General features: G+C 41.8%; 1 protein-coding gene across 1 annotated transcript in view; it reads right to left on the bottom strand.

Annotated features, from left to right (window-relative positions):
* LOC126473799 (adenylate cyclase type 2) overlaps window positions 1-27,865 on the bottom strand; it is a 324,328-nt gene that overhangs the window by 230,582 nt on the left and 65,881 nt on the right. Inside the window, exon 3 of the mRNA XM_050101077.1 lies at window positions 14,045-14,148. Coding sequence (XP_049957034.1) covers window positions 14,045-14,148 — 104 coding nt within the window. The remainder of the gene's footprint in view (window positions 1-14,044; window positions 14,149-27,865) is intronic.

Below are 27,865 nucleotides of genomic sequence, written 5' to 3'. Positions count from 1 at the left end.
CACGCGGAAAGAGTAAACACTTATATCTTTCCGCACGAGCTCTGATTTCCCTTATTTTATCGTGGTGATCGTTCGTCACTACGTAGGTTGATGTCAACAAAATATTTTCGCATTCGGAGGAGAAAGTTGGTGATGGTGATTGGAATTTCGTGACAAGATTCCGTCGCAACGAAAAACGCTTTCTTTTAATGATGTCCAGCGCAAATCCTGTATTATTTCTGTGACACACTCTCCCATATTTCACGATAATACAAAATGTGCTGCGTTTCTTTGAACTTTTTCGATGTACTCCGTCAGTCATATCGGGTAACGATCCCACATCGCGCAGCAGTATTCTAAAAGAGGACGGACAAGCATAGTGTAGGCAGTCCCCTTAGTAAGTCTGTTACATTTTCTAAGTGTCCTGCCAATAGAACGCAGTCTTTGGTTAGCCTTCCCCACAACATTTTCTGTGTGTTCCTTCCAATTTAAGTTGTTCGTAATTGTAATACCTAGGTATTTAATTAAATTTACTGCTTTTAGATTAGACTAATCCATCGTGTAAGCGAAATTTAACGAATTCCTTTGAGCACTCATGTGGATGACCTCACACTTTGCGTTATTTAGGGTCAACTGCCACTTTTCGCACCATTCAGATATCTTTTCTAAATCGTTTTGCAGTTTGTTTTGATCTTCAGATGACTTTATTAGTCGATAAACGACAGCGTCATCCGCAAACAACCGAAAACGGCTGCTCAGATTGTCTCCCAAATAGTTTATATAGATAAGGAACAGCAAAGGGCCTATAACACTACCTTGGGGAACGCCAGAATTCACTTCTGTTTTACTCCATGGCTTTTCGTCAATTACTACGTACTGTGCCCTCTCTGACAGGAAATCACAAATCCAGTCACATAACACAGACGATAAACCATAAGCACGCAGTTTCACTACAAGGCGCTTGTGTAGCACAGTACCAAAAGCTTTTCGGAAATCCAGAAATACGGAATCGATCTGAAATCCCTTGTTAATAGCACTCGACATTTCAAGTGAATAAAAAGCTAGTTGTGTTTCACAGGAACGATGTTGTCTAAACCCATGTTGACTGTGTGTCAATAGACCGACTCCTTCGACGTAATTCATAACGTTCGAGCACAATATACGTTCAAGAATCCTGCTGCATATCGACATTAACGATATGGGCCTGTAATTTATTGGATTACTCCTACTATCTTTCTTGTATATTGGTGTGGCCTGTGTAACTTTCCAGTCTTTGGGTACGGATCTTCCGTCGAGCGAACGGTTGTATATGATTGTTAAGTATGGAACTAATGCACCAGCATATTCCGAAAGGAATCTAATTGGTGTACAGTCTTGCTTTTATTAAGTGATTTAAGTTGCTTCTCTACTCCGAGGACACTTACTTATGAGTTACTCATGTTAGCAGCTGTTCTCGATTCGAATTCTGGGATATTTACTTCGTATTCGTTTGTGAAGGCATTTCGGAAGGCTGTGTTTAGTAACTCTTCTTTGGCAGCACTGTCTTCGATAGTATTTCCATTGCTGTCGCGCAGAGAAGGCATTGATTGTTTCTTGCTGCTAACATAATCTACATACGGCCAGAATCTCTTTGGATTTTCTGCCAGGTTTCGAGACAAAGTTTCGTTGTGGAAACTGTTAAAACATCTCGCATTGAAGTCCGCGCAAAATTTCGAGCTTCTGTGAAAGATTGCCAATCTTGAGAATTTAGCGTCTGTTTAAATTTGGCATGTTTGGTTCGTTGTTTCTGCAACAGTGTTGTAACTCATTTTGTGTACCAAGGAGGATCAGCTCCGTCTTAAAATTTATTTGGCATAAATCTCTCAGTTGCTGCCGATACTATTTCTTTGAATTTAAGCCACATCTGGTCTACACTTATATTATTAATTTGTAATGAGTGGAGATTGGCTCTCAGGAAGGTGTCAAGTGAATTTTTATCTGCTTTTTTGAGTAGGTATACTTTTCGCTTATTTTTCGAGGGTTTGGGGATTACAATATTCAATCTCGCTATGACAACCTTGTGCTCAGTAATCCCTAAACCGGTTTTGATGCTCGTTACTACCTCAGGATTATTTTATGCTAAGTGTGTTTTCACAATCGGTTACTACTCGCGTGGGCTCATAAACTAACTGCTTGAAATAATTTTCAGAGAGTGCGTTTGGCACAATTTCGGATGATATTTTATGTGTAGTTCCGGAATTAAACATGTAATTTCGCCAACATATCGAGGGTAAATTAAAGTCACCACCGACTATTATCGTATGAGTAAGGTACGTGTTTGAAATCGAACTCAAAGTTTCTCTGAACCTTTCATCAACTGTATCATCGGAATATGGAGGTCGCTGAAAGGATCCAATTATTATTTTATCCTGGTTGCCAACAATGACCTCTGCCCGTACTAACTCACAGGAAGTATCTACTTCAGTTTCGCGACAAGTTAAACTACTTTTAACAGCAACAAACACGCCACCGCCAACCGTATTTAGCCTATACTTTCGCAAAACCGTTAGGTTCTTCGCAAAAATTTCAGCTGAGTTTATTTCTGGCTTTCAGTGCCTATGAACGAACTGAGCATCAGTGCTTTCTATTAGAACTTGGAGCTCTGGTACTTTCCCAACATAGCTACGACAATTTACAACTATTATACCAATGGTTCCTGTATCTACGTTATTCCTGTGTTCAGCCTGCACCCTTTGTGACTGAAGCCCTTCTTGTGTTTTCCCGATACCCTCTCACCTAGAAAACCCCCCAGTCCACGCCACGCCACAGCCTCTGCTACCTGTATGAACACCAATTCCTCTACACTCAATACAAATGACCTTACTATTAAGAAATACATTACAGTCGATTCCTAAGTGACATTTCGTACCGTATTCCTACTTTGTTTACAAAATGTGGCATCAATGAATCCTTTACCACCAATAATGTCACAAAGCAGCTCTCTATACATAACGGGAAGCCTACAACTCACTAATTTATCAGGTTTGGGATGTATACAAATCAACGAAATACGTCGGAATTTTTATGTAGAACAGACAGGGAGGCATTTAATAAAGTAATTCTACATGGACAACGGTGTATGTCTGTGAGAGACAGCAAAGGACTTGAAAGAGCAGTTGAACGGAATGGACAGTGTCTTGAAAGGAGGATATAAGATGAACATCAACAAAAGCAAAACGAGGATAATGGAATGTAGTCGAATTAAATCGGTTGATGCTGAGGGAATTAGATTACAAAATAAGACACTTAAAGTAGTAGATGAATTTTGCTATTTGGGTAGCAAAATAACTGAAGTAGAGAGGATATACAATGTAGACTGGTTATAGCAAGGAAAGAGTTTCTGAAGAAGAGAAATTTGGTAACATCGAGTACAGATTTAAGTGTCAGGAAGTCGTTTCTGAAAGTATTTGTATGGAGTGTAGCCATGTATGGAAGTAAAACATGGACGATAAATAGTTTGGACAGGAAGAGAATAGAAGCTTTCGAAATGTGATGCTACAGAAGAATGCTGAAGATTTGATGGGTAGATCACATAACTAATGAGGAGGTATTGAACAGAATTGGGGAGAAGAGGAGTTTGTGGCACAACTTGACCAGAAGAAGGGACCGGTTGGTAGGACATGTTCTGAGGCATCAAGGGATCACAAATTTAGCATTGGAGGGCAGTGTGGAGGGTAAAAATCATACAGGGAGACCAAGAAATGAATACACTAAGCAGATTCAGAAGGATGTAGGTTGCAGTAGGTACTGAGAGATGAAGAAACTTGCGCAGGATAGGGCCGCATGGAGAGGTGCATCAAGGACTGAAGACCACAACAACAACAACGGTGTATGAATACTTTTTTCTATGACAACTTAACTCTCTTTGTCTGTGTTATTAATCCACTCTAAGTGATCTATCCACAAATAAAATTATCATATACCGTAAAAGCACTTTCTCACGTCTTGGCATTGCGCTCCATAAAATAAGACATTCATGTCTGCTTATCCATGTAATAACGCAAAACAGCCTAAATTTTTATATTATACGCTTCTCTTACTACACATGGAAGTAGATGCATGTTATAATCATTTATTTTGTAGGCTTCCGAAGATGACAGGTTAATGTGTTGAAAGTGGTTAAGTACTATAAAAAATTCCAATTGTTCAGCTGACGACTGAACTTTATTCTGAAAAAATAGAACAGGTTCTGAAAACATTTCAGCTATGAATAATTTCGTGGTTTATATATATATAATAACTTGAATATATTAACAGAAATATATATATATATATATATATATATATATATATATATATATATATATATATATATATTAACAGAAATATACATTTTTTTCTGTTAATACATTCAAGTTATGATTATTTTCCCCTAAACGTGCTTTACACGCGGCTCTAACGCTTCAGAAAATGACGTAGAATAGCAAGTGATGGAGAGTTGAAGGGGTAAGATTCGTCGTTATGCTTTATCGTTTTTCAAAGTTTGTGATGTACGGCGCGTCTTGTTTATGTAACCAAATGGTCATGTGCCAGATACTACACTCGCTAAGACTATTCGTAAAAATTTTCTGTCGCATTTGTAATATGCACCAGTATGCGAAAAATCTCCAAAGAAGCTGTGCTGATATCTGCTATTGTACTAATAGCGCAGTTAATTTATTTTCATTTCACGGAAAAAAGAAATACTTTCAGTCACCGTTTTACTGATTCCTCCTTATTTTTTTGACCTATGTTTTGGGTGATTAGCCCATTGTCTAGTGTTACATACCAATAAGAACAGACAGTGGGCTAATAACTCGAAAAATAGGTCAAAAATTATAAAAAAGTAGTATTACAATCTTATCGCAAATGTAACATTGGCATTATATGCAATCTACAAGACAAACAAGGCCAACAGCTTTTCGTCACTTTTACTGAAGACAGCAATATCATCACAGAACCTTTATCATTGATATGCTTTGCCATGAATTTTTATCGCACCGTTTCTTTGATATATACGTCGAACAGCAGCCTCACGCTCTCTGCTGCATCTTTTCTTGGATAGTGAGACGTTACAGCCAAAGAAAATTTTCGCTTCGTCTCATGAACAGTACATGTTGCATGATCGCGTATAATAGACATAAATAATATTTAATTTTATTTTATGTCAGTATCTGTGAAATGGTGCAATGTACGTAATCTATAAAGAATAACAAGATGAAAACTCTGTACAAAGATCCCGTTGTGAGTAGATTATATACTCACGTATACTTGCATCGATAGGGAAAAAACTGCTATTTCTGTTACTGTTGCTGACCGTTGCGACATTGTCTGGTCTGCTAATTTGTCTTGCAGTTATCTATTGGAATGTGCGCTCATGTGTTACCATTTTTCATTACAAACTTTCAAAAATATTTTCTTGGGTATAGAGTACATCCTTTTATAACCCTCTTCATTGAAAGACATAGTAAAATTGTTTATTTTCTGGCCAAAGTGAATTACTGAAATACATCTACATCTACATCTACGTGATTACTCTGCTATTCACAATAAAGTGCTTAGCAGAGGGTTCAATGAACCACCGTCAAGCTGACCACTCTCGAACGGCACGCGGGAAAAACAGGTACTTAAATGTTTCTGTGCGAGCCCTGATTTCTCTTATTTCATCCTGATGGTAATTTCTCCCTATGTGCGTGGGCGCCAACGGAATGTTTTCGCAATCGGAGAAAATAGCTGGTGATGCAAATTTCATGAGAAGATCCCGTCGCAACGAAAAACGTCTTTGTTTTAATGTCTGTGAGACTATTTCCCCTATTTCGCGATAATACAAAACGAGCTGCCCTTCTTTGTACTTTTTCGATGTCATCCGTCAGTCCCACCTGATGGGGATCCCACACCGTACAGCAATACTCCAGAGTAGGGCGGACAAGCATGGTGTAAGCAGTCTCTTTAGTAGACATGCTGCACCTTCTAAGTGTTCCGCCAATGAATCGCAGTCTTTGGTTTGCTCTACCCACAATATTATCTATGTGATCGTTTGAATTTAGTTATTTGTAATTGTAATCTCTAAGTATTTAGCTGAATTTACAGCCATCAGATTTGTATGACTTACCGCGTAATATAAATTTAGCTGATTTATGTTAGTACTCATGTGAATAACTTCAGACTTTTCTTTATTCAGGGTCAATTGCCACTTTTCGCACCACATAGATATCTTATCTAAATCATTTTCCAAGTAGTTTTGATCATCTGATGACTTTACAAGACGGTAAATGACAGCATCATCTGCAAGCAATCTAAGACGACTACTCAGATTGTCTCCTATGTCGTTAATATAGATCAGGAACAATATAGGGCCTATAACACTTCCTTGGGGAAACCCGGATATTACTCCTGTTCTACTCGATGACTTTCCGTCTATTACTACGAACTATGACCTTGCTGACAGGAAATCACGAATCCAGTCGCACAACTGAGGCGATACTCCATAGGCACGCAGCTTGGTTAGAAGACGCTTGTGAGGAACGGTGTCGAAAGCCTTCTGGAAATCTAAACATATGGAATCAATTTGACATCCCTTGTCGATAGCACTTATTACTTCATGAGTATAAAGAGCTAATTGTGTTTCACAAGAACGACATTTTCTGAATCCGTGCTGACTATGTGTCAATGAATTGTTTTCTTCGAGGTACTGCATAATGTTCGAGTGCGGTATATGTTCCAAAACCCTGCTGCAAATCGACGTTAGTGATATAGGCCTGTAATTCAGCGGATTACTCCTACTTCTCTTTTTGGGTATTGGTGTGACTTGAGCAATTTTCCAGTTGTACGGATCTTTCTGTGAGCGAGTGGTTGTATATAATTGCTAAATATGGAGCTATCTGGACCGGAGGCCTTGCCTTTATTAAGTGATTTAAGCTGCTTTGTTACACCGAGGATATCTACTTCTATGTTTCTCATCTTGGCAGTTGTTCTTGATTGGAATTCAGGAATATTTACTTCGTCTTCTTTGGCGAAGGGGTTTCGGAAAACCGTGTTTAATAACTCTGCTTTAGTGGCACTGTCATCAGTGACTTCACCGTTGTTATCGCGCAGTGAAGGTATTGATTGCTTCTTGCCGCTGGTGTGCTTCATGTATGACCAGAGTCTCTTTGGGTTTTCTGCCAGATTTCGAGACAGAATTTCGTTGTGGAAATTATTAAAAGCATCTCTCATTGAGGTTCGCGCTATATTTCGGACTTCTGTAAAACTTCGCTAATCTTGGGGATTTTGCTTTCTTTTAAATTTGGCATGCTTTTCTCGTTGCTTCTGCAGCAACAATCTGATCCGTTTTGTGTACCATGGGGGATCAGTACCACCATTAATTTATGTGGTATATGTTTCTCAATTGCTCTCGATATTATCTCTTTGAAAACATTCCACATCTTTTCTATACTTACATGATCAGATCGGAAGGAGGAAGACTGTCTCTTAAAAAGCGTTAAAAGCATTTTTATCATCTTTTTTTTAAACAGATATACTTTGCGTTTCTTTTTGATGGCTGTAGGCGTTACGGTATTCAGCCTAGCAGCAACTGCTTTGTGGTCGCTAATCCCTGTATTCGTCACAATACGCACTATTTGTCCAGGATTATTTGTTGCTAAAAGGTCAAGTATGCCTTCGCAACCATTTACGCTTCGAGTGGGCTTATGAACTAATTGTTCAAAATAATTTGCTGAGAATGAATTCAGTACAATTTCGGATGACGTTTTATGCCTGTCGCCGGCTTTAAACGATTGTCAGATATAACCTCTACCCATACAATTTCACATGAACTATCTACTTCAATTTCGCTACAAGGCAAACTACCTCTGACAGCAATAAATACTCCACCACCAACCGTATTTAATCTATCCTTTCGGATCACTGTTAGAGCGTTTGAAAAAATTTCGGCTGAACTTATTTCCAGCCTTAGCCAACTCTCCGAACCTACAACTATTTGAACTTCTATGATTTCTCTTAGGTCTTGGAGCTCTGGTTCTTTGCCGACACAGCTACGACAATTTCCCACGACAATACCAATCGTTTCTAAAACTACCTTACTGTGGCTTTTCGCTTGGTTTGCGATCTTTATAAGGGGCATTTTGTGAGCAACTGTAATTCAATCATCATGCTGGAACCTGCAATCATTTTAATTTTGTGACATCCAATATTATTCCTAACTAATGCTTTCCGAAGGGAAAACGTTATTTCTTTCCGCTGTCGATTAAGAATTACCAAACGAGTCGTCTTCCAAGCTAACTGTGACCGTAAATACTTTAATAAGTGCAATAAAAGAAAACCGTATCATACCATACCATCATTAATTATTCTTGACTTTTTCATGCAATCATGTACAAAAGTTAAGGAAGAAGATATTATCATTTTCTTCTGGTCCCAGTTTCTCTTGTAACATTGCAGCCAAAGACAGAATTTTCGATGGTTCGCTTACGTAACTTTAAGCTAGACTATTACCAGATGCAGAAATGAAGTTCGGCAGAACATCATACAAGGGCGGTAATGTTATAATATATTGTATATTACATTCTACTAATGGTGCCAATAATTCAAGAGGCATTATTTTAGTGTTCGTATAGTTTACTGATAGCATGAAAAGAAATGGGCAGTTCCTTAACGCTTCATACGCTTAATGTTCATGGGGCAGTAAAAACACAGACAGCTCTGGGAATAGGACGTCTAACAGACGCTATCGCAGCTGCAGCACTTCTGTGTAAAAGGCCAAGTGGTCCAATAAATCGCCAGTTAAGAAACTTTGGTCGGCAGGAAGTTCGCCTCTGGTGTGGCGACAGTGCAGCTGCAAGAGGAGTTTTACTGAAGTCTTTCACGGCGTCTGCGCGGCACCGCAAGGAACGAACTTCAGTTTTATTAGTCGTAAACCAGTGATATGAAGCCGATATGCGAAAAAATACGACAGTAAGACTCCATTCGGTTTTTCCCTGCACATGGGGCGGCACGTAGGACGTAAGGTTAAACACAATGGAGTAGAATTGTTTATACGTCGTGCCAGTACCCATATACAACACTTGGATACACAACCTAACTGAGAACAAAATATAACTATAAATACTAGACATTTGCAGACCAGAACTTGGCATCATCAAGTGCAATGAGCGCAGACTTGGGTAACTTCGCTGCTATGGACGAGAATAGCCATATACTCCATTGCATCAAGTGAATTGAGTTCTGCTCATCCCCACAATCACAGAACGCAGGCTCCACACTGAGACGCCACCCATATTCATTTCTTCCTCGTGAACAGGAATGGAGTCAGTTGAGTGACTTATAAGTCATTTTTCTGCGGGGCGGAGGGGAAGTCCTCCTCATATTTCATCTATCTAACCAGATGCTGGGTTCTAGCGAGCTAATTTCTTAATATCGTTTGCCATGGTGAAGCTACGAATTCCTCAGTTGTCTTGAGAAGACTCGTTATCGACATCAGTTCATGTAATTGAATGCCGGTGGCTAAACAGTGGTTAAGATTCTGATTTCGTTGCTTTGGTCTTCTCTTATCTGGCTGCTAGTTCCCGCCAAACGTCAAGAGGTGCAATTCTACAGTGACAGTATAGCTCCTACAGAAGAGGGGACGTAGAGAGCCTGTAATGATTCGACGCGTCTTTTGATGCCGACATCCACTGATTTGATGTGGTGTGATGTAGGCCATACAAGGCATGCGTTCTTTTCTGTAGAATAGCACAGAGCTAGTGATCATATCTTCAGGTCGTGCTCTCCAAGTTACTTCCGTCAATTTGCGCACATTATTATAAATGCCCCTGCTCTGTTCCTTTCCACATATTTTTAAAGTTTTATTTTTGTTTTTGACATATTACTTTGACTGACATGTACTATAGCTTTTCAAAACGCGCGTTAAAATTTCGACTGCCACATACGACTGTTATTAAAAAAATTTTACTTCACGTAATATTTTTAAAGAGATTTGATGAAATTATTATGTTTAAGATTCTCCTATGCAGTGAATTCTTATGTTAGATTCCAGCAGCTTCAGCTAGGGCCTTTTTGGCAAAAATTTGTAACTGCAATTACTGACAATTTTTTGTGATGTAATTTTGATGACAGATGATGATGTTACAAGCATTAGCTACTAGTAGCCCATAAATGGCCGTGGTTCCTTGTAATCGTGTCCCTGCTTCATTCCTTATTTTTTAAATTTATCTTTTTTGAGCTACTTGTAATTTTGATTTTGCGTTGTAATATTGCTTTTAACTTTTTGTTTGAAATGTATGTACTGATTTTCTTCGATTTCTGTCACTTTCTATGTTCAAATCACTTAATAAAGGCAAGGCCTCCGGTCCAGATTGTATACCAGTCAGGTTCCTCTCAGAGGATGCTGATAAAATAGCTCCATACGTAGCAATTATATACAACCACTCGTTCACAGAAAGATCCGTACCTAGAAACTGAAAAATTGGAATCTGAAGATATGGCTTCGATAGTACAGCGTGATTCCTTTATTAACCATTTCTGTACAGACGTAAGTTAAATAATGTCAGCAGTGTGGGAAAAGTTAGTTGCTACTTACTGTAAGGATAACACGCTAAGTTGCAGACAGGCATAATTAAAAGTCCCTTACACGTAAGCTTACGGTCTCGGACTTCGTCAAAGAGAAACACAAATCATTCATTCACAAAGGCAAGCACACTTCGCCCACACATGAGTGTTAACCCCATTTCCAACTTGATCGTTACGTGTGCGTGAATTGTGCCTGCCTGTGTGAATGAATGGTGTGTGTTTGTCTTCTTCCGGCGAAGGCTGAAGCTGAAAGCTTATGTGTGAGTGTCTTTTAATTGTGCCTGTCTACAAATTGGGTTGCTTCCCGTAAAGATAACACACTATCTTTTCCTGCATTTTTGATATTCCTCCATAGAGTTTCCAGTGTTTAAGTTAAACAGTATATTTTCCTTTTTTAATAGGCGTTGTCATGTAACTGTTATGCTTAGTGCCATAGGCATTAGTGTCATTAATGGCACCTACTGATAAAATTGCTTCTCTTGTAACCTTCGTCAGCTTGGGCACTGATGATGTTACGAATTGGATTAGAGAGGGACGAAATAGTTTGTGCTGATTGTAGTAGGTACGTTTGTCATCTTCAGTGTTGTTGCAAGGTATTCCTTTTAATATTTGTCTTATATGTTATGTTTCATTCAAGAGATCTGATGATGGATTTCTCCCGAAACTGGTCTTGAAATGATAGATAAAATTATTTTCGAGCAAGATAAGTGATTTAACATTATTTCTGGTGGCCACTTTGTGCTTGCTGTTCAGACAATGCTGCTTAAAGGATATTGTGCGCTGCAGCTATACCCCTAGTCATTTTGGAGTTTCACAGTGTTCCAGCGTTTTACGTTCCCAGGAGAAGGTTAAGCTTCTTTTCCTCTTATATGATGAAACACAGGTGTTCGTGATTTCAGTGGGTCTGACCTGAGTCAGAGTGCAGCTAACACTCCTAACGATGGGCCTCCGCAGTCGACGACCCATGCACGTGCCTACGTTAACACCACGACACCGGGAAATACGACTGAAAAGGGCACATGACCCTCGGCACCGAACGTTGGCCCAGTGATAGAGCGTTGCGTGGTCGGATGAATCCTGATACTGCTTCATCATGCCAATGGGAGGGCACGAATCCGTCGTCTTTCAGTGGAACATCTTCTTGACACCTTTACTACGGGACGGAGACAAGCTGGCATTCACGTGCGCATCCACAGGTCCAGTGGAGGTCGTGCAAGGCACCATGGCGGGCAAGGATATCGTACGCTGGTTGCAGACTACGTGCAGCCCTTAATGACGTTCATGTTTCCCGATGGCAGTGGCATTTTCCAACAAGGTAACGCGCCATGTCACAAAGGCAGGAGTGTGATGCAGTGGTTCGAGGAACACAGTGGCGAGTTCCAAATGATGTGCTGCCCCCTCCCCCCCCCCCCAACTCGCCAGATCTGAACCCTACGGAATACATCTGCGATGTGACGTGGCGTCAGATCTCATCGCCCCCGCAATTTACGGGAATGATCTGACTTGTGTGTGCAGATGTGGCGTCAGCTCCCTCCAGCGACCTACCAAGGCCTCACTGCTTCCATGCCACGACGCGTTCCTGCTGTTATCCGTGCCTAAGATGGACTTACCGGTTATTACGTAGGCCGTCAGTGTTCTGGCTGATTAGTGTACATTGAACAATGCACGTAGGTAATCCAACAAATTGCGCAGCTTCCTTCCAGCTAGCTCTAAACAAGATAACTCTTATCTATCGCTCTGTCACTTCTCTCTCTTCTATCTTACTGCGATGATTGCTTGCTGGCAAATATACATCACTTCATAGCCATGATTTACCTGTTCTACAATATTTATGGCGCTCCAAAGCAATCAGTAGTTCCAATTTTCAAGAAGGGTCGTCGAGCAGATGCGCAAAACTATAGGCCTGTATCTCTGACATCGATCTGTTGTAGAATTTTAGAACATGTTTTTTGCTCGCGTATCATGTCATTTCTGGAAACCCAGAATCTACTCCGTAGGAATCAACATGGATTCAGGAAAACGAGTTCCCGGGTTCGATTTCCGCCGGGGTCAGGGATTTTCTCTGCCTCGTGATGACTGGGTGTTGTGTGATGTCCTTAGGTTAGTTAGGTTTAAGTAGTCCTAAGTTCTAGGGGACTGATGACCATACCTGTTAAGTCCCATAGCGCTCAGAGCCATTTGAACGATTTTGATTCAGGAAACAGCGATCGTGTGAGACCCAACTCGCAGCATTTGTTCATGAGACCCAGAAAATATTGATACAGGCTCCCAGGTAGATGCCATTTTCCTTGACTTCCGGAAGGAGTTCGATACAGTTCCGCACTGTCGCCTGATAATCAAAGTAAGAGCCTACGGAATGTCAGATCAGCTGTGTGGCTGGATTGAAGAGTTTTTAGCGAACACAACACAGCATGTTGTTCTCAATGGAGAGACGTCCACAGACGTTAAAGTAACCTCTGGCGTGCCACAGGGGAGTGTTATAGGACCATTGCTTTTCACAGTATATATAAATAACCAAGTAGATACTGTCGGAAGTTCCATGTGGCTTTTCGCGGATGATGCTGTGGTATACAGAGAAGCTGCAGCATTAGAAAATTGCAGCGAAATGCAGGAAGATTTGCAGCGGATAGGCACTTGGTGCAGGGAGTGGCAACTGACCCTTAACATAGACAAATGTAATGTACTGCGAATACATACAAAGAAGGATCCTTTATTGTATGATTATATGATAGCGGAACAAACACTGCCAGGAGTTACTTCCGTAAAATATCTGCGAGTATGCGTGCGGAATGATTTGAAGTGGAATGATCATATAAAATTAATTGTTGGTAAGGCGGGTGCCAGGTTGAGATTCATTGGGAGAGTCCTTAGAAAACGTAGTCCATCAACAAAGGAGGTGACTTACAAAACATTCGTTCGACCTGTACTTGAGTATTGCTCATCAGTGTGGGATCCGTACCAGGTCGGGTTGACAGAGGAGATAGAGAAGATCCAAAGAAGAGCGTTTCGACACAGGGTTATTTGGTAAGCGTGATAGCGTTACGGAGATGTTTAACAAACTCAAGTGGCAGACTCTGCAAGAGAGGCTCTTTGCATCGCGGTGTAGCTTGCTGTCCAGGTTTCGAGAGGGTGCGTTTCTGGATGAGGTGTCGAATATATTGCTTCCCCCTACGTATATCTCCCGAGGAGATCACGAATGTAAAATTAGATTCGAGCGCGCACGGAGGCTTTCCGGCAGTCGTTCCTCCCGCGAACCATACGCGACTGGAACAGGAAAGGGGGGTAATGACAGTGACACGTAAAGTGCCCTCCGTCACACACCGTTGGGCGGCTTGCGGAGTATAAATGCAGATGTAGATTACAATCAGTCATCTCTTTCAAAGAGGGGAAAAGGTATGTTGTCCCAGGAGCCTATGACTCTGATTGCTGCCACGACACAACTGCTTCATTTCGCGAGAATACTTGAAGGATGAGGCCTTACCTGACGTTGTTGTGCCGCTGGACATACATCTCGTGGAAGCGTGTCTGCTTGTTGGCCATGTCCTGGCAAGCGTCCGCCATCTTCAGCATTATGCTCCTCTTCACCTGCAACAGACATTGGCCAAGTAAAGCCTTTAGGAAGCACTTGAAGGGAAAAAATTGTGATAAGTAAAATCTATTTCTTGTTACTTGCGAGGTCACAAAAAAAGAACCTTTCATTTATATGTTAGGTCTTATAAATCGGCTGTGTTGCTTAGAACGAACACTTATAAGTTGTTATAGGATATTAAAGTATGTGTGTGTGGGTATAACTTCCTCTCGTTCAACCATCTTGAGAACAGCGTTAACGGTTTGTCAGGTAATATTCTGGAATGAACTTATTAAAATAGCTGCAAACGTTATAAAACTTAATATATAATTAGCAGAGGACACAAAAGTACCACAATACACAGTCCTAGAAAATCTTTGTTTTCGCTCGTGAAATTGCTGCCATCTGGTGGCACTCCTCTCACTACTTTACTTGCGCAACTGGTGTACGGCAGTATGCAGCCGGCAGTCAACTCGGACACCGGCGGCACTTCTTGATGTGCCACGCCTGTCTGACTCTGTGTTGCCAGGAGGACACAGTTACACTTTTTAATGTTTACTCTCTTTTCATTGCGAGACAATGTTATCTTAGGCGTACATTGGAATTTATATATTTACTGTAATAGCTCAAGTAAAGGAAATTTCATTTTTTATTTGAAATTCACAGTCTGTTACGATGGTACACAAACTAAGGTGCAGTTGATTGCACACCACGACTTCATAACCAATACACTGAGGGTATGTGAAAAAGAAATAACGGAAAATCATTAATTTAGGATTGCAGTTACAAATATGTAATATTCTTGCAATTTTTGTAACCTTTCACATCTGAAGATGGTATTTAGCCTTGGCGAAACTAGTAGTCCAGTGTACCTACATACGATCAATGTAATAACAACTTCATGTCTGAAGCTTTCTTTACGAGGTACATTCAAGTTCTAAGGCCTCCGATTTTTTTTCTCCGGACTGGAAAGTGATGGAAACATGCGCATTGTTTTAAAATGAGGCCACGTTCATTGTCAATACGTCCCAGAGATGGCAGCACGGTACGGCAGATGGAATTTTACCGCCAGCGGCGAGAATGAGAACTGTTTTAAATACTTAAAATGGCGACATTTTCCTTACTTGAACAGCGTGCAATCATTCGTTTTCTGAATTTGCGTGGTGTGAAACTAATTGAAATTCATCGACAGTTGAAGGAGACATGTGGTGATGGAGTTATGGATGTGTCGAAAGTGCGTTCGTGGGTGCGACAGTTTAATGAAGGCAAAACATCGTGTGACAACAAACCGAAACAACCTCAGGCTCGCACAAGCCGGCCTGACGACATGATCGAGAAAGTGGAGAGAATTGTTTTGGGGGATCGCCGAATGACTGTTGAACAGATCGCCTCCAGAGTTGGAATTTCTGTGGGTTCTGTGTACACAATCCTGCATGACGACCTGAAAATGCGAAAAGTGTCATCCAGGTGGGTGCCACGAATGCTGACGGACGACCAGATGGCTGCCCGTGTGGCATGTTGCCAAGCAATGTTGACGCACAATGACAGCACGAATGGGACTTTCTTTTCGTCGGTTGTGACAATGGATGAGACGTGGATGCCATTTTTCAATCCAGAAACACATCGCCAGTCAGCTCAATGGAAGCACACAGATTCACCGCCACCAAAAAAATTTCGGGTAACCGCCAGTGCTGAAAAAATGATGGTGTCCATGTTCTGGGACAGCGAGGGCGTAATCCTTACTCACTGCGTTCCAAAGGACACTACGGTAACAGGTGCATCCTACGAAAATGTTTTGAAGAACAAATTCCTTCCTGCACTGCAACAAAAACGTCCGGGAAGGGCTGCGCGTGTGCTGTTTCACCAAGACAACGCACCCGCACATCGAGCTAACGTTACGCAACAGTTCCTTCGTGATAACAACTTTGAAGTGATTCCTCATGCTCCCTACTCACCTGACCTGGCTCCTAGTGACTTTTGGCTTTTTCCAACAATGAAAGACACTCTCCGTGGCCGCACATTCACCAGCCGTGCTGGTATTGCCTCAGCGATTTTCCAGTGGTCAAAACAGACTCGTAAAGAAGCCTTCGCCGCTGCCATGGAATCATGGCGTCAGCGTTGTGAAAAATGTGTACCTCTGCAGGGCGATTACATCGAGAAGTAACGCCAGTTTCACCGATTTCGGGCGAGTAGTTAATTAGAAAAAAAATCGGAGGCCTTAGAACTTGAATGCACCTCGTGCGCTGCACTCATGAGCGTTTTCCAGCTGACAATGTCTCATGCGTTAATGGGATTAATTTGGTTCTAGTGTCTTGTACTTTCAACTGTTTGCTTTTAGGCCTTTAAATACACTACGCAACAATGAATTTGCTAATGGGTGAAAATAGCGCGAGTGTTGTGTGACAATGTGCGCTGATTCCGATTTTGCTATCGGAAATGTTGTAGAACGCCTGGCTTTAAACTTATGGCTGAAATTCATACGATATTTAAAGCCTGTACATGGGTTAATATGTAGCTGCATCAACGAGCCGTGTTTGACGAACGATTGTGTCAGTGTGTATGTACGTGTGTGTATTCTCATGGTTTCTCTACTTTATGCGTTTGTGGATGGATAAGTATGCAGTACTGAAAACAATCAGGCAGACTTGGACAAGTTCTAACTAGTCTGCGACAACACACAGCGCACAGGCAGGTTTCAACACGTTTTATAAAATTAGTTCCCGTGCAAGTTCTCCTGCTCATCAATCAGTCTGATTCGGAGGTGACTAGAGAACAGTTCATGCCAGTGTGGTTCTGTGTTCTATTAATCAACAGTCGCGGTAACATTCATTTAAGTGATTTCATATAAGACGATCCGGTAATCCGCTGTATGGTAATTTAGTAAACGAAACATGAATAGGAGCAGTTGTGTGAATCGTCCAGACTACTTTTGCTACATTTGGGGCAAGTATACGACGTCCGACCGACGCCAGAACATGACCAGAATGTTTGTAAGCTATACGTATATAGCTTACAAACATTACTTCGAATGTGAAACGAATGGTTAAACGGTAAGCGAAATCGAATGCCTTTTGCTCTTACCTTGATTTGGCGGGAGCAAACAGATCACCACTCGAACTGCGGTTTCTGCTTGAGCAACACATCCAGGTACAGCGAGAAGAACAAGTCAAAAATCGTCAATCCCGATTTTCAGTCTGCTCTAAAGCCTGTGGCGCATGGTACAGATTACCCAGTACCAATTTATCCTTCATCCGATGCAATGATACTGAAGGTAATGACAGTGACGCTGGAACTATGGAGTATAAGAATGATCCCGACAATGACATAAAAAAGGCACATTTGATAAGCCAAGCCTAACTGGACCACCTGGTTCACGATTAGTCCCTGTTGAAAGATAAATCTGAACTGTTGGGTTCCTGACTGAAGGTGTGAAACTTACTCTAGAGAGGTGTCACAGTTACCCATTGTCCTGATCGGCGCATGAAATCGCAGCGTACTATGCTGTTGGAGGCGATGTTTGCTTCTGTCAGGACGTGACAGGACTCATAAAGGAACTACGCAATAAATACGTATCAGAAGAGTGGAGACTTTTTATTGACTCTAAATCAAGCAGTTTCAAACCTGCGCTACTACACAATGATAACCAGAAACTATCTATTCCGACTGCAAGTGAAGGAAACCTACGAAACAATGAACACTCTCTTGATGCTGATTAAGTACGCTGAGCATAACTGGAATATATGCGGTGATTTGAGGGTTGTAGCCCCATTGTTAGGATTGCGTACTGGGTAATCAAAGCACACGTGCTTTGTTTGCCTATGGACTAGTCGCGATGAAAAGTATCACCGCATAGCGGAAAATTGGCCACCAAGAAATTTACCTGTAGTCGAATAGCACAATGTTGAACATGTACCTATTGTGGATAGTAATAAGATTTACCTAACTCCAATCCATATCAAGCTGGGTCTTATGAAATAGTTTGTTGCAGCGAAAGATAAAACAAATCGTGGTTTGCAGTACCTAAAAGGCAAGTTTGGAAAGATGAAAACTGACGAAAAATTGAAGGCAGGAGTCTTCGTCGGGCCAGAAACACGAAAGTTTGTTCGAGATCCGCAGTTCAGATTGGAGCTCACGAAACGAGAACTAGAAACTTGGGACTCATTTGTGCTTGTCGTGCACAACTTTCGTGGGAATCACAGAGCAGACAACTATGCAGAAATTGTGGACAACTTGCTAACAGGGTTCCACCACCTCGGTTGCCAAATGTCACTAAAGATGAATGTCCTGCATTTGCATCTCACATTCTTTCCGTCAAATATGGGAGCCTGGAGCGACGAGCACGGTGAAAGATTCCACCACGAGACGTCCACCGTGGAAGCAAGATACTACGGCCGCTTCAATCCGAACATAATGGGGGATTACTGTTGGTTTTTGCAGAGAGCAACAGAATATGTTCACAGGCGGAAAACAAGACTCTCTACACACTCCGGCCGCAGTGGCCGAGCGGTTCTAGGCACTTCAGTCTGGAACCGCGCTGCTGCTACGGTCGCAGGTTCGAATCCTGCCTCGGGCATGGATGTGTGTGATGTCCTTAGGTTAGTTAGGTTTAAGTAGTTCTAAGTTCTAGGGGACTGATGACCTCAGATGTTAAGTCCCATAGTGCTGAGAGCCATTTGAACCATTTTCTCTACACACTTTTAAACCAAGTCAGTGCCAATCTTAGTGTAATTAAAGGTCGGTGACGAATTTCAGAGCAATGTAAACATTTATAATACACTTCTTCTTTATAGTATTTAGTGCTTTCATTCCAAAGTACGTACATTAATTTCCTAAAATTTCTCACATTCGCAATTCAGCGCAGGTAATATCCATAACATTTACACATACATAACTTTTTTCCCGACTTGTCAGAGGAAATATGACTGTAGTTATGTATTCAGCGCATATGAATTACTCTAAGGAAAGTATTTTCAACCCAGCTACAGGGAAAAAAAATTACTTTGTTTCGTAGTGTTATGATACACCCTCTTTATATTTGTGGAGGTTTTTCCAACGACTTGCTGACACGGGAAGCTTCACAAGAAGGATTCACAGTAGACGCTCGCATGACATGGAAAAATAGTGTTGCGGTTAGTAGACGTTGGTCCCCAGTCAAGTCTAGGCTGCTACCGCACTTCGTGCTGGTCAGTGAGGTGTGAACATTTAGTTCCTCACTTGGAGCTAGTTCAAGCTCTCAGGCTACAAGACCACCAAGCCACTTTATAGCTCTGCCCGCCCGTTCGAAGAACAATAAGTGCGATAAATTGTAAAGCTGCGGCCAAAGATATTGTCACAACCCATGGAGCAATGTCTGCACGTTTGTCTTGATATTCTAAACGATTATAACTAAGTGTACTATTTAAGATGAAAACATTTTCAGACAATGAGATCCGAAACTGGAGGGAAAAAAACTCAGCTTTGTGTCATACTTGAGAAATACGACAATTCCTCCATTTTTGTAGAGCTGATAAGATAATGACCGATATTAAAGTAACGGCCGATATAAATTCACGCAAGAGAAATACACACAGTCATTATGCGAGTAGATGACTTACATGGATAATCGGATGAATCTTTAAATTCGTTAAGGAAAGAAAGACAAATATTCTTTGGGGGAAAAGCCTACAGAAAGTCGGATTTATATACGCACTCTGGAGATAATAGCAGTGTGTAATTTGTTATGGCTTTAAAGCCCACCGCACAGCGAAGTACAATCTGCTGAAATAGTGACTGACATTACTGAGGTGCTGGTTTACAGGCTTGCTCAGGTTGGCTCCGCGGCTAAGCAGGTGAGTGTGTCGCTACAAATACGGGTCGTAGTCAAAAACAGCTCTTTTTTTTCTGTCATTCTGCCCTGCACGAATTCCTCTCCTGTGCCAACCTTTTCATCCGAGAGTAGCACTTGCAGTATGTCCTCAATTAATTGCTAGATGTATTCCAGCCTCTGTTTTCCTCTACAGTTTCTGCCCTCTACCGCTCCCCCTAGTACTGTCCCTTCTTGTCAGTGTTTTCCATTTATGCCTTTTCACGTCGATTCTTCAGAGAACCTCCTCATTCCTCGCCTTATCCGTCCACCTAATTTTCAACATTCTTCTGTACAACCACTTATCAAACGGTCCGATCTTCTTTTCCGGTTTCTCCACGGCCCATGTTTCACTACCATGTTTCACTCCGGACGTACATTCTCAGAAATTTCTTCCACAAACTAAGATCTATATTTGATACTAGTAGACTTCTCTTGGGCAGGAATTTCCTATCTGCCAGTGCTATTCTGCTTTTTGTGTCCTCCTTTCTCCGCTCATTATGCGTTATTCTGCTGCTTAGGTAGAAGAATTCCTTAACTTCGTCTACTTCGTGATCCCCAGTTCTTGTGTTAACTTTCGCGCTGTTCTCATTTCTGCTACTTCTCATGACTTTCCTTTTTCTTCGATTTACTTGTAATCCGTAATTTGTACACTGTTTAATCCGTTTAACACATCCCGTAATTCTTCTTCGATTTCAGTGAGGACAGCAATTTCATCAGCGAATCTTATCATTGATATCCACCAACCTTGAAGTTTAATTGTACTCTTGAACCTTGCTTTATTTCCGTCATTGGTCTTCAAATGTGTGTGAATTACTAAGAGGCCAAACTGCTTAGGACATCTGTCACTAGACTTACACTCTACTTAAACTAATGCAAACTAACCTATGCTAAGAACAAGACACACACCCACGCCCGAGGGAGGACTCGAACCTCCGGCGGGAGGGGCCGCGCAGTCCGGGACATGACGCCTCAAACCGCGCGACCACTCCGCTCGGCCATTGCTTCTTAGACGTATAGATTGAACACTACGTCTGTAAGACTACAGCCCTGCTTTACCCCCTTTTTAGTTCAAGCACATCGTTCTTGCTCTTCCGGTCGTGTTGTCCCCTCTTGGTACTTGACATATTTTCATGTAGCCCATCCATATTTTTCTCAGAATTTCCAACATCTTGCACTATTTCACCTTCTTCTAGATCGACAAATCCTGTCAGCGTATCTTTCTTTTTCTTCAGTCTTTATTCCATCATTAAGCGCAAAGTTAGAACTAATTCTCTGGTGCCCTTACCTTTCGTAAAGCCAAACTGATCGCGGTCTAACAGATCCTCAATTTTCATTTCTGTTCTTCTGTATATTATCCTTATCAGCTACTTAGATGCCAGAGCTGTTAGGATGATTGCGCGATAATTCTCGCACCTGTCGCCTCTTGCTTCCTTCGGAATTGTGTGGATGATGTTTTCCAAAATTCTGATGGTATATCGCCAGTCTCATTGATTCTGCACACCAACGTGAATAGTCGGTTTGCTGCCGCTTGCCCCAACGATTTTTGAAATACTGATGTATTGTTATGTATCCCTTTCGCCTTATACGATTTTTAGTTGTCCAAAACTCTTTTAAATACTGATTCTAATACTTGATCTGTCTTACCTTCTTATTCATAACGAATCCTACTTCCGTTACACCAATTTCTGTTGGCATTGATATTACTGTTTACTTGTGTGAGCAGAAATCGTTGCCTTCTTTCATTTTCATTTCACTATATGTAGACTGAATCTTGAATATCCGTTTTCATATTGTCTAGCTTCCCTACCACGTTGAAACTTCTGACATTCCACGTCCCGAGTCGTAGAAACTTACCCTTCCGTTGGTTATTCAATCTTTTTCTCATTGTCACCTCCTTCTTGTCAGTTCCCTCACAAAGATATGAATGAGGGACTAATACAGAATCTTTTGCCATTGGGGATATAATTAAGACATTTTTCCAATTACAAGCCACATGTCCTGTGGATATAAATTGTATGTCTTTAATGTGGTGGTTTCCTTCACCGTCTGCGTCGTCATGTCGTTGATCATTAGTGGTTCTTCCGCCTTTTAAAGGCAGATTCCTTTCCGAAGGGCAAGACAGTGCCCTGAACATCTGTCCGACCTCCCGCCCTCTTTGACAACGGCGTTGGCAGAACAAGTGTGGCTTCTATATGCTGAAAGCCTTCGACCGCCATTGCTAATTATCTTCGTTCCAAATTCAACTATTTATGAGGCGCGAACCTTCATTATCGTATTTTCCGTCATTATTCTCGGACTTGATCCGGGCGGAAGTCAATGACACCTCTTCAAGTTCATAGTTGAATACTTAGTCAACTTTTCTTTTGTTTTACTGCAGAGGGCAGGCACCCCTGTGACTAAACACGCTGAGCTACCGTGCCGACAGCACTAGAGTACCGTTGCACGAATTATCACCTCGAAAAATGCAAGCAGCAACCATTAGATATGCTGTGAGTCCTTCCCTGCATATTCAGTCATTAAATCGGTGACTATCCCCAACGACGGCATTCACCTTTGAATGCGACTGATTAACCGCAATGATGGATTACTTGTCGGAGACCTTGGTTTTACAATCCAGTTCATCATGGAAGTGCTTTCTGGACAATGGTTTATTCATCCGAGGAAAGAGTCACTGGGGATCATGTCAGAGAATGCAAGGGCTAGGTGGGGGGAGAGGGTTGGGTCTCAATTTGATAGGCCAAAGAAGAACATCAGTGACTGTACAAAATACGTTGTTGAATTTTCACGTAGTCCAACAGCCGGCCGCGGTGGCCGTGCGGTTCTAGGCGCTGCAGTCCGTAACCGCGGGACTGCTACGGTCGCAGGTTCGAATCCTGCCTCGGGCATGGATGTTTGTGATGTCCTTAGGTTAGTTAGGTTTAAGTAGTTCTAAGTTCTAGGGGACTGATGACCTAAGATGTTAAGTCCCATAGTGCTCAGAGCCATTTGAACCATTTTTGGAAGTAGCCCAAAAACCGCCTTGGACGGCTTCCCGTGACGATTCGCCTTTATAAGCTGCCGAAACCTCGTCAGATTTCCTTAGCATGCGCCTGTGACAGTTTGGCCCTTACGAGTACGGTCTGTAAGCATCAACCGGTGTCAGTCCAAGAAACACACACAGTCACTTTGCCCGATGATGGTTGGATATTTGGCTTTTTCGGCTCTGGTGAATCCACTTGTTTCTATTCCTTCCTTCGCGGTTTTTTCGGCGGTAGTGAATCCACAGTTTTCCTCTGATTGCTCTGGTGCTTTTTGCCGTGGCCATAGTGATACAGCTAGTACTCGTCCGTGGCGATTCAAAAACAAAAGTGCCCTGAAGTGGTTTGAAAGCCACTTGAAAAACGGAGAGCAAAGTGCTGTGAGTGAGAATGAAAAATCTTCCTGAAAACATGTTCTTTCAGGATTTCCACAAGCATCAATCTAGGACCCACTTTTGTTTTCCTTGTATGTCAGTGATGTTTCATCGATTCTGTTTTCCTGTAAACATCATTTGTATGCCAACGATCGCCGGCTCTACGTAAGTGCCAGACCTGAAAATATAAATACTGCGACTGCCCAAACGAATGATGATGTCCTCAGTGATAACAAATGTGAAAAACTTTGGGCTTAATCTAAATACAAGAGTCGCAAGTAATCTTTGTATCCCATCACAAATGAATGAATTCAGAATTCAGCGACAGCTGCCTCCGATTTAATTGGACGGCATCCCAATAGCATTTCAGAAAGCAGTGAAGAACTTCCATACAATTTTGGATCAGCATTTAAATTGGACAGAGAATACTGTCGCCATATAATATAAGGTTTCCGGCTGCATCTATGCCCCCAAAAAGTTTCGGAACCTATTGGTTTCATAACATATTTCCGGAGGATGTGAAACGCAAGCTCGGCAGTCACTCGTTCTACCGAACCTCCACTATTGTGGTGTTATTCAACGTGGTACAATTAGTGAAAACATAAGACAGTTAGAGCTAATCATGAATGGTTGTGTGCTTTACATCTGCAACATTCGCCTTTATGGCCATGTCAGCGCTTCAGACACCCAGTTAAGGTGATTTCTGCCAGACAAGTTACGGGACCACCATACGTTGTGTTTACTTCATAAGCTTCTCAGAGCGCATGCACTTGAGTACCTCGCCTCAGAGGTTAAGCATCTTTAGTGCAATCGTAGTGTGAACACAAGGTCTCAGCTATCTAGTATCCTAACTGTGCTGATTCATGAAACAGAAACATTGGCAAACTCCTTCGATGTCGCTGCTGCTCGGCTCTGGAGAAATATGCACTGTTTGCGCTATGCGAAGTCCTACTAACTTTAAAAATAGGTTGAAGAAATTCCTCCTATAATACTGATAGCGCTTCCCTAAAATTAAGGAACATATACAGCCAACTTCCCCTCTGTCAAAAAGCGAAGGCCATGTTCGTGTCTTCTCTCACATACGCTTCTTTATATTTCCCTTTCCCTGTAGGTCAAGTCGTCCTCTCCTCCCTTATATCCTTTAACTTTGTGTTATCACATTCATCGTTCCATTCCTCGTCCACCCCTTTCTCCATGCCCATTCCTGCTACCAGTCATAATTAAAAATCTGCCTTATTGCAACCTCTTCAGATGGTTCAAATGGCTCTGAGCACTATGGGACTTCACATCTGAGGTCACCATTCCTCTAGAACTTAGAACTACTTAAACCTAACTAACCTAAAGACATCACACACACCCATGCCCGAGGCAGGATTCGAACCTGCGACCGTAGCAGTCGCGCGGTTCCAGACTGAAGCGCCTAGAACCGGTCGGCCACACCGGCCGTAATTGCAACCTCTAATTATTCTTGTAGTTACCATTCGAATATAAACTACGCGTATGTTTTTCTTGTCTGTACCACTGTAATTTTTATGTTTCGGAATTTAGTATTATATGCTTGCTGTAACATACGTAGAACGCCTATTTAGGTGTAAGAGAGGGTCTGATGACCCTAATCTTGCCATCTGGTTCGCCCTGAAACAGCTGTAACATTTTCACTGCTACCTCGTTTGGACGTGCTTTTTGAATGGATATGAGCAGTTGAGGAACCTGCGCGCAACGACTTTTGACACGTTCAAAGTGTCGTGCTACATGTTGAAATCTGATCCATGACGGATTGTTCACCTTTTCCACAACCACCTGGATTGTGAAACCCACGGCCTCCGCCTTTCTGGCGATCTCCATCAGACCATCACATACATGGTCTGGCACTTCGCTCTTTGACCACACTAGAAGCGTCTGTGCTACTCAACTACCGTGTCATATGACAATGCAAAGGGACACTTCCACAAACTTAGCTTGCCTTGTTCAAACACTCTTCCCTTGATCAATGTAGACCAGGAGTGCAAACATATACGAGGTGGCTATAATTAAAGTGCTTCAACTCACGGTGGTTAGGTGTGGGCTGGAATTATCGTATGACAGCGAAACTTGTTAGATATGCTAATGTGTTAATGTGGAATCGATTTACGCTAGAAAAAAATTAGTTCCAATTTTTGTCACCACTTGCAAATCTGGTCCAGTGTGGGCTGTAAGCCGGCCGAAGTGGCCGCGCGGTTCTGGCGCTGCAGTCTGGAACCGCGAGACCGCTACGGTCGCAGGTTCGAATCCTGCCTCGGGCATGGATGTGTGTGATGTCCTTAGGTTAGTTAGGTTTAAGTAGTTCTAAGTTCTAGGGGACTGATGACCTCAGCAGTTGAGTCCCATAGTGCTCAGAGCCATTTGAACCATTTTTTGTGGGCTGTAATTATCATATGGCTCCGAGAGTCGGTAGATACGCTAATACTTTAATGTGAGATCGACTGACGCTGAAAAAAACTTCCAGTTTTGTCCAGCAGGTGCAAATCTGGCGCTGTGACTGCAAGAAAGAGGTATAGAAATGTTTCCGTACGTAATAGGACAGCAACGGAACGTGGGTAAAAAACGTCAAAAAGTGGGGAAAACATAATGTTGATTTCATTATTGATCGTTATGGCATGCCAAATGGCAGCGTGGATGTCTTTCTTTTTTTGGGGGGGGGGGGGGGGAAGGTCATTAGTCTTCTCACTGATTTGATGCGGCCTGCCACGAATTTCTCTCCTGTGCTAACCTCTTCATCTCAGAGTAGGATTTGCAACCTAGTCCTCAATTATTTGCTGGATGTATTCCAATTTCTGTCTTCCTCTACCGTTTTTGCCCTCTACAGCTCCCTCTAGTACCATGGAAGTCATTCCCTGACGTCTTAATAGATGTCCTATCATCCTGTCCCTTCTCCTTATCAGTGTTTTCCACATATTCCTTTCCTCTCCGATCCTGCGTAGAACCTCCTCATTTCCTTACCTTATCAGTCCACCTAATTTTCAACATTCGTCTGTAGCACAGCATCTCAGATGCTTCGGTTCTCTGCTCCTACAGTCCAGGTTTCACTACCATACAATGGTGTTCTCCAGACGTACATTCTCAGAAATTTCTTCCCCAAATTAAGGCCGATATTTGATATTAGTAGACTTGTCTTGGCCAGGAATACCCTTTTTGCCAGTGCTAGTCTGCTTTTCATGTCCTCCTTGCTTCGCCCGTCACTCGTTATTTTGCTACCTAGGTAGCAGAATTCCTTAACTTCATCTACTTCGCGACTATCGATCCTGATATTAAGTTTCTCGCTGTTCTCATTTCTACTACTTTTCATTACCTTCGTCTTTCTTCGATTTACTCTCAATCCATACTTTGTACTCATTAAACTGTTCATTCCATTCATCAGATTATGAAATTCTTCTTCACTTTCACTCAGGATAGCAATGTCATCACTGAATCGTCTCATTGATATCCTTTCACTTTGAATTTTAATTCCACTTCTGAACCTTTCTTCATACCATCATTCAAATAGTGAACAGCTCCATATATGCACCAGGTGGCCAAAATTGGAACTAATTTCTTTTGCAGTTTAAATCGTTCCACATTGAAGCATTGTCATGTCTACCATCTTTCACTGTCACACGGTAATTATAGCCCATACTGGACATCCGTAAGTAGCTGCACTTTAATTGTTACCATGCGGTAGCCGTATGAAAACAAAAATCAAATACGTAACTTTATTTTTTCCAGGTAATGCTCAATGAGTACTCCTCACAGCAAATTTCGAGGTTTTGTACTTAGCCGGAGATTCCTGTCACTTAACGTTTCTTTCACCACGGAAAATGGTTTTGTATAAGCTAAAACACGAAGTTGCACCTTATTTCGGAGTCCGCGTCATATTTTTCGCTGTGTGAGGTATTTCGAACGACAGGGAAAAACAAGGGAACGCAGCTTCGAACGATTAGAAAAGAACTGCAGTGTTCAAACACACCTTGGGGTTGAGGGTTGATTAAAAAAATGTTTTGCCCCTCTTTTCAGTCTGGTGCATATTTTTCCTGGCAATGTTTGGTGCCTCTGTCTGCGTATACTCTCCAAGGTATATAGGGCTGCTGCTAATCATGTCTATTTTGATGCGCAGATGGAAATCACCATCAACATGAGGAGATATTTCGAACATGAGTAATCGAAACGTGAAAAAAACAAACGTTCTAGAAAGAAAATAAGCATTCAGTGAGATAAGCCTTCTAAAAAAACCAGTTACACACACGCAGACACATATACACACACACCAATCGTTTAGAATAGCAAACATATCTTGCCCGACATTTTCGGTAGAAATAATAACAAAAATAACGGGATCTTATACAGCCCAAAATGCAATATTTGGAAGTAGTTAAGTTAAAAAACAACCTCAATATTTACAAAAAATCATAGAAGAAAATTAATAAAAAGGTTCTGAACGGAAGAAATGGTACAAATATTCAGCAGAAGGAAAGAAGCGTGTGAT

Source organism: Schistocerca serialis, chromosome 4, assembly GCF_023864345.2.
Source record: "Schistocerca serialis cubense isolate TAMUIC-IGC-003099 chromosome 4, iqSchSeri2.2, whole genome shotgun sequence".
In the NCBI taxonomy this organism is placed as follows: Eukaryota; Metazoa; Arthropoda; class Insecta; order Orthoptera; family Acrididae; genus Schistocerca; species Schistocerca serialis.
This window is presented reverse-complemented; position numbering and strand designations above follow the sequence as displayed.